At 41.5% G+C, this 12,079-nt stretch overlaps 1 protein-coding gene across 20 annotated transcripts in view; it reads left to right on the forward strand.

Annotated features, from left to right (window-relative positions):
- SLIT2 (slit guidance ligand 2) overlaps positions 1 to 12,079 on the forward strand; it is a 224,515-nt gene that overhangs the window by 192,838 nt on the left and 19,598 nt on the right. For all 20 annotated transcript variants that reach the window (XM_087936499.1, XM_087936500.1, XM_087936504.1 and 17 more), the window contains 5 exons: positions 804 to 875; positions 4,055 to 4,218; positions 5,355 to 5,479; positions 6,164 to 6,261; positions 7,614 to 7,753. In XM_087936499.1, the coding sequence (XP_087792625.1) occupies positions 804 to 875; positions 4,055 to 4,218; positions 5,355 to 5,479; positions 6,164 to 6,261; positions 7,614 to 7,753 (599 nt within the window). The remainder of the gene's footprint in view (positions 1 to 803; positions 876 to 4,054; positions 4,219 to 5,354; positions 5,480 to 6,163; positions 6,262 to 7,613; positions 7,754 to 12,079) is intronic.

Below are 12,079 nucleotides of genomic sequence, written 5' to 3' on the forward strand. Positions count from 1 at the left end.
ACAAAAACTGCTTAGTAACCCCTGGACTCATTTCCTATTTTTGTACTTTATGTGTGCTTACAAGAAGCCATGATTGTGTCATGAATGCTCCACCATCTGTATTTGGATAATGCTTGTGGTGCCTTTGGGTGGTGAGTTGGAGAGGGCATGCTTGAAAAAAAATTAAACAATGCTACAACACAACTTCTTAAAGTTGAATCACTTTAAATTGCTCTGCATAGAACAAAAACAAAACAGGATAGGATAGGATAGGATAGTTGGAAGGGACCTTGGAGGTCTTCTAGTCCAACCCCCTGCCTAGGCAGGAAACCCTAAACCTCTCCAGACAAGTGGTTATCCAACATCTTTTTAAAAACTCCAAGTGTTGGAGAATTCACAACTTCTGGAGGCAAGTTGTTCCATTGGTTAATTGTTCTGTCAGGAACAATGTCTACGCTCAAAATAAAATTACAGTCTTGCAGCTGCAGTTCTGAAGAAGCTGCGTACTCTAAGTTCAGTAAACTTCAAGGACTTTATCATGGTCATCATCTGGGTTTCTTTTTTCTTTTCTTTTTTTTGCAGCTTCAGATCAGTCATTCTAAAATGCAAAAAATTAAAACATAAATACCTACTAAAAGAATCCATACGATTCAACACAAGTAAATTGGGTTCTGGAGTCTCTACAGATAGCGCACAAAGGGAGAAAGTAGCACGCAATAAACTGAGAAGACTTCAGCTCTTTGAACGAGAGTCTCTTTTGAATTGCTGGATCGAGAGAAGGAGTACTTTCTTCTAACCTGCTTCCCTATTTATTTCTTGTTTAGGTCGTTACATGGGAATGACATCTCTCTTCTTCCTGAAGGTGCTTTTAATGATCTTTCCGCATTATCTCATCTGTGAGTATTTGGTTCCTGTTTACAATAAGGTTCTGAATTAGAATATCATATATTAGCTACCAGCTGGATACCTGTGCTTCGCTACGAAACTATGTGGTCGGGCTTAGTTTTGGGGGAGGAAAATGTGGGGGGGAATTCTGCCTCTGCCTACCAGCCTCCATCAGTATTCATCTGGCTAGCATCCTGTGAGTGCGTGAGAGAATTGAGGGCTGTTTAGAAACTAAAACAGTATTTGCTGTGTGAGCAAGAAGGAGACAGCAAGGAGCCTGGGCATGGCTTAGCTCAACTGTTCTGTCCTAAAGCTGCTTGGTGCTCTGAAACTAAAACTGAAACTGAAATTCCTCTGCTTTGGAAGAGATTTCTTTTCAGGTGGGAAGGGGGAGTAGATCTCCTTAGCATCAGAGAATAATAATAATAATAATAATAATAATAATAATAATAATAATAATAATAATAATAATAATAATATAGGAAATACTCTAAATGCTCTGATGGTCATTTGGAAAAATCCTTTCTTAGGGAGCCCCTAGAAGCCAAGAGGAACATACGCGCCCAATTTCAAGTTTGTAGGCTTGATAGTTCTGGAGATTTTGTAATGATGCATGAGGGGCATTTTGCTTTTATATATACAGAAGATTGGACCATTGACTGAGATTCCCACCATAACCTCAAATACTGTTCAGGCAAAATGGGGGTTGCTGTGTCCTTAACACCATGCATAAAAGATGCTTTTAGTGGTGTGATTGTGCAGGAGATGGATTTCTCTGTCCTGAGAATTATTTAGTGATTTAATCGGCTGCAGCTGAACACTCAAATAATACAGTGAGCAAAGTATTCACACTCCATTAAATGGAAGAGATTCATTCTGGAGATAATAAAGTTCTAATGGGTAATGGACCATGGAGAGCTACCTGGTTGCCTTTTGTCCTTGGTGAAAGCAGGCAGATAAGGATTTATCTGGCCATATATAATTTTTAACAGGGCAACTCTGTTTGGACCTGACCCGAGGTAACCTCGACTACCTATGTAGTGAGAGACACCCACCCAGTCGTGCCTTCTAGCTAAGAGGAAGCATGTCTGAACCCTTCAATACATTAGCAAACACCCATGAAAGGGAAACAGGCATGTGCAGGAAAGCAGAAACATTTGTTTATGATTTGTGCTTCTGCCCTCAGTGCCCATGGATTCATTTGTAAGGTCTCCCTCCAGTTTCTTCTCTGAGAGGTGAAGGCAATCTACACAGCACCAGAGGTGAAATGCTGCCAGTTCAGACTGGTTCACCTGAACCGGTAGTAAAAAAAAGATGCTACCGGTTTGGCTGATCCGGTATTTCCGATGATCAGCTGGGTGACGATTAACTGTGCCGCACAATTTAGATTAGCTGGAAAACAGGAAATCATCAAATTTCTTGCTTTCTAGCTAATCTAAATTGCGTGACATAGCTGATTCCCCTCCCTTGCTGTTGCACTTATCTTGGAAGGCTTCAAAAAAACAATTTTTCTCAGCACCTGAGGCCTGGTAGGCCAAAAATGGGCTGCGGGGGGGTTGTGCTGTGAAAGAAAAAAGAAAAGAAGACTTTTGACCCCCATCACATGACCAATAGCCACACCTACCCAGTCACATGACCACTTGGCCATACCCACCTAGCCATGCCCACAGAACTGGTAGCAAAATAAAATTTGAATCCCATCACTAGCACTCCCCTATCATCAGCAATCTCACGAGGCGCTAAGACTGGGTGATTGACAGGTCCAAAATCCCTGGAAGCTTCTGTAGGTTGAGGCTGGACTAGAACCTGCAGCTCCCCAGGTTCCAATTTCTTCGCCAGTAGACCGCCATAGCTTTTGAAGGAATTCAACTTTCTGCCCATGTTTTGATAGTTTGATTCATAGGTTGGATTATCAAATAATAATTATAAGGTTGGATGGAAACTTATCAAAGAGAGATTTAATCCAGAATTAAGGAAAATATCCTGATAGTTATTTTTAAAAACTTATAACTATTTTGTGGAATTGTTTCCCTCCAGAGGTTGTGGGTGCCCTGTCGCTGGAGGTTTTCAAGAAGAGACTGGGCAGTCACCTGCCTGAAATGGAATATAGGTTCCCCTGGTTGAGCAGAGGGCTGGACTAGAAGACCTTCAGGGTCCCATTCAGTTCTGCCATTCTGTATATAGCAATCCTTCATTCAACAGTACTAAATGTGTAAGGTAGACAAGGCAGGGAGAGGCTCACAGACATCATGTGAGCTTCTGTAGCTGAAAGCAAAGTTCTGGAGAAGGAAGCTGAGTCTCCATGATCCAAACCTTTGTTGCTACGCTATCCTAACTAAACAATTTAAACCAATTTAAAAAGCTGTGGGATTATAAGCATCCCTTGGGAATCTATCTGATCAGTCACTACGGTATCTTTAGCACATTCCAAGCTTATCTCACAAAGATTGTAACTGAGGCAAATGGGTTTTCTGGACGTGAAAATCCTCTATTGGAGAGCGTGCTTGATGACACGCAGTCCACGAACGTGTTTCATTGGACAGTCTGAATTATGATACACCTAGGGGGTGGTGGGGAAACAGGGTCAGAGGTGATTGGAAACCACGTGTCTCAGAGTGGGCTTCATACAGGTCATGCTGGCATGTCACTCCTAATAAACCTTTTGAAGTTTTTTGAAGTTTGGCTCGAGCCTCATGGTTTAATTAGGGCGATCGCTGGAATCCTGACAGCGGCATTCTTTGTGTCTCCTTTGCAGCTGGCCCTCCACTTACAATCTCAATTGAGCCCAACATTTCTGTTGCTAAGTGAGATGCTGGTTAAGTGAATTTTGTCCCATTGGACAACCTTTCTTTGCCACCGTTGTTAAGTGAATCACTGTGGCTGTTCAATTAGTAACACGGTTGTTCAGCGAATCTGGCTTCCCCATTGACTTTGCTGGTTGGAAGGTCGCAAAAGGAGGATCAGGCGACCGTAGTAAATACGAGTCGGTTTCCAAGCCTCTGAATCTTGATCACATGACCATGGGGGTGATGCAATAGTTGTAAGTGTGAAAAATAGCCATGGATCACCTTTTTTTTCAGTAACTTTGAATGGTCACTAAACAAACTGCCGTAAGTCAAGGACTACCTGTATTTTCATTTCACCCACTTGGAATTCAAGGTGTATGTTTGGCTTCTGTTTCCCCCCACAGAGCGATTGGAGCCAATCCCCTCCACTGTGACTGTCACATGCAGTGGCTCTCAGACTGGGTGAAGTCCGAATACAAGGAGCCGGGCATCGCCCGATGTGCCGGCCCAGGAGAAATGGCAGACAAACTCCTTCTCACCACTCCCTCCAAAAAGTTCACCTGTCAAGGTATGGAATAAACAATTCCATAATCTGAGTGCAAGTGCTATTCAGGCAGTTCAAAGGAGTGAAAAGATTCATTGAAAGCTTAAGCTCTCTACAAGAATCTGGCCAACTAATTGCCAAGGGAAATGAGCGGGAGATAAGGAAGGCACTCATGCTGGGATTTCAGGTTTCCAAGTAATGAAATCCATTTTAAAAGAAAAATAACGAAGTCCATTTTCAAAAAGATTTCTTTTATTTAAGAAAGCATCAAATTGGCAAAGTCCATGGTAATTCCGGATCTGACCCAACCCGGAATTACCCCACAGTATTAGAAGTTAAGAACACCCTCCAAAAGTCACATTCTCCAATAGAAGTAATTCGATGTTGCTTGATGTCATAAATCTCCACCTCCAGGGGCCCAAGAAAGGACAGCTCGTTTCCCACAGGAAAGAAGATCACCTAGTCATAACACTATCTTTTTCTCCACTCCTCTCCCCTTAGGAGTGTGTCAAGCCCAAAACCCTTCCCCCCCATGACTGCCACAGAATAAGTAAGAAAAAGAATATATAGTAAGACAAACTAAAATGGCTACACTTATATCAGTTTCGGGCTTGACAGGGTGGGACTTCGATCTCTTGTGGAGGTGAAGGGACTCGTGACTTGTAGCACATTTGACCCCTCCTTCAGGCTCAGCCTGGTCGTCTCCTACAGTCTATGTGACAGTTGTCATGAAAGGATCTACAAGGAACATTATTTCAATATGAGGGATAAATAGGGGAAAAAGAAACCCGTTAAAGTAACATTGAGTAAAGTAAAATTCCAAAATAGAGATGTGAAAAGGAAATTGATCTGGGAAATGGTTACTTTTTAACAGCCCTAATCAATTCACCCAAGGGGCAACCTTATTAGTTCAACCCTTTTGACTCCCTGTGCCATCCACAGAACTTTCTCCCTCCCCTTGAAACGCTGCTCAGCTCACCCTGTGAGACAGGCCTGAATCCCGTCGTAAGTCTGGCCATTAGAAGAGCTCACCTGGCATTGGGGTTCACCAGGAGGGCCCCAGAAGCCGGTAAGAAGACCAAAAGGCCTGCTGAGATGATGATCAGTGAGGACAGGGCTAGTTTTTGTAACACAAAGAACTCTTTTGTGCTTCTTTGAAGGTCCGATGGATGTCATTGTCCTCGCCAAATGCAGCCCCTGCTTATCTAACCCTTGCAAAAATGGTGGGAGTTGCAACAATGACCCCGTAGATTTCTACAGTTGTTCCTGTCCTTACGGCTTCAAGGTATAGAAGATATTCTTTTAAAGAAAAATCTGTGGTCCTTTAATCAATGCGCTGGTTGTATCTTTTATATGAGCGAGTCCCTCCGTTCATTCCTACCTCCTGGTTCGGTTTCGTTTTGGGGTGCAGTCTTACTTCAGGTTCCTCCTTCTGGGCTTCAGTTGCTCTGGTTTCATTAGATAGAAAGATACATTGGCAGGACTGGTGGGTTGTGGATGTGGAATCTACAATGTGTTTCCATTTGAAAAGGGTTGCAGGAACTGAGCCTGGCTAGTCTAGGGAAGAGAAGGACCAGGGGAGACAAGAGAGCAACCTTCCAATATTTGAGGGGCTGCCAGAGAGAGGAGAAAGGGGGTCAAGATATTTTCTAAAGCACCCGAAGGCCAGACAAGGAATAATGGATGAAAACTGATCAAGGAGAGATTCAACCTAGAAATAAGGAGAAATTTTCTGACAGGGAGAACAGAACAGAAGGTGCCTTCAGAAGTTGTGGGAGCTTCATCCCTGGAAGCTTTCAAGAAGAGATTGGACTCCCATCTGTCAGAAATGTAGGGTCTCCCACTTGGGTAGGGGGTTGGACTAGATGACCTACAAGGTCCCTTCCAACTCTGATTATGCGTTATCTGAAAAGAAAACTCATTCCCCCACCCTTATTTTTCTGTACCATGTTCGCTTGTTTACTTGTAGGGTCGAGACTGTGAGGTTCCAATCCACGGCTGTATCAGCAGCCCATGTAAAGAAGGGGGGACTTGCCACTTAAAAGAAGACGAAAAGAATGGGTTTTGGTGAGTTAGAAAAAAATAATAACATACAAAAAGGAAGTCATCTACCCCTAGTACGGAATCTGTGCCCATTTGTTCCTCTTTCCTTCTCCCGGTAACAAAGTAGGTGCTGTATATTGATTTCCAAGTCTTTCATTCAGATAAATGAGCTTAATGCACTTAGAAAACTTTTCTTGCTGTCAATATGTCATTTTTAGTCAGGGGATAATGGGGAAAGATAACGTGATTTTTGACTCTTGTTATCCTAACTAACAGCCGGCTAAATTCCTCTTGAAAGTCTGACAGTTCCAAGGCTTGGCTTTGCCTTCTATCAAGCAGCTTGTAAACAGTCAGATGCAAATCCCAGGGAAACACAAAATTAACGATGCATTTCCAGTCCAGCACCCTACTGGGTGAAACATGCTGTGAGCATTTTTAATCTACAGGTTTTTTTAATCACAGAATGCAGGCCCTCCAGATGTAGCTCTTAAATTATGGAGCTAAGAATGGTAATAAATGGATCTCATAATTCCATAATAAAAATTCTGCTGGCTTGTTAGAAACAATTTTGATTTCCCCTTATTTAATAAGCAATTAGCTTTCTTTTTTACACACAAATTACAAGCAACGGCTGGATTGATTTCTCTCTGAAATTAATTTGAAACAACTTAATATGATAAATGGCTGTTTGAACCATAACTTTATAGGGGAAAAATGAATAAGTGGCGCTCCAGAATACTTGTGGTGGAGAGGCTCCCACAAGATGAATTAAGACATATATTCTGAACAACAGTTATAGTGATTGCCATAAATGCATAGTCACTGATTTCCAATTGAGGCAAGCATGAATAAGTAATTATTACTGTGCAATAATTAATATGGTAAATTATGTCCCAGAGAAACTAAATTTGTTAAGTAATACACATGCTTCTGCATGCATTTATTTCATAGCAGGCAAAAACCCTTGAAATTCATAAATGAGTCAAACGTTTGCAAAATACTTTCCACCCATAGCACTCAAAATGCCCCTATTTGCCTTACAAATTTCAGTAATACAGAAATTAACTTGTAGCGTAGTTTCATTTGAGCATACTTTATAGTGGAAAGATTGCTTAAAGAAGTTCCCCAAAATAAAAATAGCAAAACGGCACTTATAATCCCTCTTTCTCCACAAGAGAATTTCCTTGCTTGTTTGAAGCACTTTTAACACTTTTCTTTTGGTTCCCATTCTCCTCCTTTTTTCTATTAGCTGACCTGAAATTCTCTTAAGTTTGTAGAGTATCGCATCAAAAAAATGGTTAGGCACATGCACATTCCAAACATCATATGGCGTATTCTTTTGTTTGTTGGAAGAGTTGGTGTGTTTCCTTTTACAGGTGTGCCTGTGCCGATGGATTTGAAGGTGAAAACTGTGAAGTGAACATTGATGATTGTGAAGATAACGATTGTGAAAACAATGCCACCTGTATAGATGGAATAAACAACTACACTTGCCTTTGTCCTCCAGAATACACAGGTATGAAGAAGATCTTACTTGAACGTATCACATGCTCCATAATCTGGTGTGATAAGCTTGTATGTTAATAAATTTGATCCCTGTTTCTTCTGGTTCAGCTTTCAAAGTGTTCCTTTCTCATACCTTCTTCTGCTATTTCATTGAACTCAGCTTTATACCTGTGCAACATAAATTGTGTGATAAGAAAGCTCAGGCCTTATAAAAGAAAAAAGATGGAATTTGAAGACCTCAGCTTAACTCAAGGAGAGAAGCAATCTAGAACTAAGGAGGACTGTCCTGACAGTGAGAACAATTAATCAATGGAACAGAAGTTGTAAGTTCTCCATCACTGGAAGTTTTAAAGAAAAGACTGGACAACCATTTGTTTGGAATGGGCTCCTGCTTGAGCAGGGGGGGGGGGGTGGACTAGAAGACCTCCAAGGTCCCTTCCAATTCTGTTATTCTATATCAGAGGTCTCCAAACTTGGCAACTTCAAGATTTGTGGACTTCTACTCCCAGAAGTCTCCAGCCAGCTCTGCTTAAAGTTGCCAAGTTTGAGGACCCCTGTTCTATATTCTAAATAGCTTACTTAAATAGGATTTTTTTCTTGGGGAGGGCGTTTTGTATAGATATAGTTTCAAATTTTGCATGGTGATGTCATCAGACCCGAAATATCATATTGCTAAATGCTGCACCATAATTTTTTTTTATATCTTCTGCAAACCTCACCTCCTTTTACATTCACACCTAGGCCATTTGTAAAATAGCAGATCTAATAAAAGATTTGGGGGGGAGAATGTGAGAGGCACCTGTTACTTCCTTGATGAGTATGGACTTTATCTCACCTGAGATATAAAGTACTGAAGAAGCTTCTTGGATGAGAAGCGAAACGCCTTCAAGGAATAACAGAGCCCAGGTACCTTTTGGAAAGACACCTTTGGTGCTTGACCTCTGACCTTTCTGCCCATAGAAGGCTCCTGCTGTCCATTTCCTGTTGTTTGGACAGCAACTGCGCCTCTTAAAATCCGCTCATCCGCTGCCTGCCCCGTTGGTTCAGGATTCTCTACTGAGGTTGTTTGCCAAAAGTATTTCAAAAATCCAAGCGCAGCAAGTCCACTAGTCCCCTCTTACCCTTCTGCTTATTGGAGGCTCTTAAAAGCTCTCTTTTGGCCTTAGGAAGTCATTGCCATTGTAAAAGCCACTTTAAACCCATCCACTGCGATTGAAAACCGAATCCAGATTATTTTCCCTTGATCCCACCAGCAATGATCATTTCAAAGCAGCTACGGCTCGAGCGACATTTCCAGCAGGAGGTTGGACCAACCTTGCTATATATATATATATATTATACTAAAAATGGGTTTTAAGCATTGCAATTTCTAGGCATGTCAGATGGGTTCACGTAAATATAAACTGAGGGTGAATACAACAACAAGAAGAGATGATGAAGTACAACCAAAGCAGTGGTGGCATTCAATTTTTTTTTACTACTCGGTTCTGTGGGTGTGGCTAGGGGATGTGGCCATGTAACTGGGTGGGTGTGGGTTTTTTGCAGCACATACCCCCTTCCCATTTTGGGGCCTTCTGGGCCTCAGAGAAGCCTCCTGGCGGGGCATTTTTGCTCCCCTTGGGCTCAGTCAGGCAGATAGGAGGGGCATGCAGCACCCCCCCACTTCATTTTGGGGTCTCCCTGGGACACAGGAAGGCAAAAAATGGAGGGGGTGGGGGGACTGTGCCCCCCTCCATTTTTGTCTTCCTGGGCCTCAGGGAAGCCTCCTGGGCAAAGCAGTAAAGACAGCGAGGGGAATCCTGGCACAGCTGATCATAGGAACAGCTGATCAGCGGGAGGAGGGGAAAGAAATACTTTAAGGAGTGACTAGGTGGGTGAGGATCAGGTGGGCAGGCGGGGCAAGCGAGTGAGCAGCGACCGGGCGACCAGGTCAGGAGCGTGACCAGCCAGAAGTTACTACCGGTTTTGCTACCGGATCACCTGAACCGTTGAGAACCTGCTGAATACCACCATTGAACCAAAGATAGAACAACGCTAATGAAATTGGAAAAGAATAGACAGAACAGTGAGTAACATTTGTAGAAAGTAAAACTATATCCATCAAGGGTTAATGTATAATTAACTCACCTTTCACATATTATTGGCTATATGGACAATCTACTGCTCAATCTAGGTTTGGTACACTGTGTTACTTCACTGCAATGATATTTATATAAAATACTTCAATTTTAAATATTATGGTGCCTTAGAGCGTTGAATGTAGATAAGGTAAAATGGATATTCTGTCACTACTAATTACAGATTTGGATATTGATGTTGCACGCATTATGATTATTTCACTTATCAAAATTAAATTTAAGGTTGGAAATGAAAAAAAAAATGAAAGGAGAGCAGTAATTTGTTTTATAACGAAGGCTTGGTTCTGAAGCTAAATTACCTGATATTAAACTCTTCATCTTGCTGTGACATTGTGGTATGTCGAAAATATTTCTTGTTTCATTATTCTTATTATATCATTTTGCAGTGAGACGAATGAAACAACAGAGATAAAGAGAGGGAAAAGAATAGGAAAAATAAACAAACTCATGGAGATACACTTTGCATCTGGATTAGCCTTTTCTGATCAGAGATTTTTGCAGATGAATAAAAGCAATCAGGAAAATAGTTGAGGTGCTTTTGGAATTTTTAATAAAACAACAAGGACTATGCATCTTATGTATTTGTTTGAAATATTTAATGCACATCTCTGTTGTAAATTTTAGCAGCCTGCATAATTCCAAACATACTCTTAAAGGAAAGGCAACTTTTAAACAGTGATCTAATCACATGTTTCAAATACAAAATCGAAAAGTTGGCGCAATCCTTTTTTAACTTATACAGTGATGGAGCCGAGGTTATTCCAAAATTTAAGGTGGCCATTGATGATGCTTTGGGCCTTGTGTAAAGTAATCTAGACTTCATTTAAGGTGAGTAAATGTAAATTTGAGGAGACTCTGATCAAGTACCTAATGAGCCATGGAGTACATAGGGGGACTTTGAGTAGCTGCTCTCCACACAGAGGTGGTTGTGGAGATAAACTGAGGAGGATCCCTGCATATGCCACCTGAAGCTCTCAAGGAAAAATAAGAAATGATCACGGAGTAACAAAATATGAAATTAACCCAGGGATAGGAATTCTCAGAACAGTGCTTCTTAACCTAGGCCACTTGAAGATGAGTGGACGTCTAACTGGAAGTCCGCCCATCTCCAAGTGGCCACAGTTGAGAAGCACTTCTCTAGGAATCAACACATTCTTACATAACAAATGTTCATGCTGGTTAGCAGCTTAAATACTACATTTTACACCAGCTGAAGTTTCTGGCCGTATTTATGATAGCCGTCAATGGCATATTTTTATCCGGATTAAATCAGCAACCAGATTTCTATCTTACAGGTACCAAAAGGTATCAGTCAAAAGGAGCCATATTAAAACCAGTAATATTCCTAATCTAAAATCTAGGCCTTTCTTGGGAGAGAATAATCTCACCCCCAATTTATCATATTCCCACGTAAGCAATCATTCCTACCCACTGTCTTCAGAATAACAGAAAGAATAACAGAGTTGGAAGGGGTGTTGGAGGTCTTCTAGTCCAACCCCTATTCAAGCAGAAGACCCTATACTGTTTCAGACAAGTGGCTGTCCAATCTCTTCTAAAAAAAAGAAGCCCTCCAGAATTGGAGCACCAACAACTTCTGGAGGGAAACTGTTTCACTGGTTAATTGTTCTCAATGTCTGGAAATGTCTCTTTATTTCTAGGTTGCTTCTCTCCTTGATTAGTTTCCATCCGTTGCTTCTTGTCCTGCCTTCTGGGGCTTTGGAGGATAGCTTGACTCCCTCTTCTTTGGGGCATCCTCTCAAATACTGGAAGACTGCTCTCATATCACCCCTAGTCCTTCTTTGTACTAGACTAGGCATACCCAATCCCAGCAACTGTTCTTCATATGTTTCAGCCTCCAGCCCCGTAATCAGCTTTTTGCTCTTCTCCGCACTCTCCAGTCCTGTTTCATCCGCATTATGCATCCATTTTTCCTGTCTCATCCTTAGAATATCATAAAATCTACACACACATTCCGACTAGTTGCTACTTCATTCTGGAGCTGAATTTTAAAAATGCAAGGGAAAAAAATTCATTTATTCTTTTGATCCCTGTATTTTGTTCTGGTTAGTAGGCTCTCTAGTGTTTCCCAATGTTGGGTAAGATGACTTGGCTTGAATACCAATAGTTTATAAACACAGAATCTTGTGGCACTTAAGAACTGAGTAATGTATATTACTAGACGTTGATCTGTGATCACT

This window comes from Pseudonaja textilis, chromosome 6, assembly GCF_049901715.1.
Source record: "Pseudonaja textilis isolate UNSWEBS1 chromosome 6, rPseTex1.2, whole genome shotgun sequence".
Taxonomy (NCBI): domain Eukaryota; kingdom Metazoa; phylum Chordata; class Lepidosauria; order Squamata; family Elapidae; genus Pseudonaja; species Pseudonaja textilis.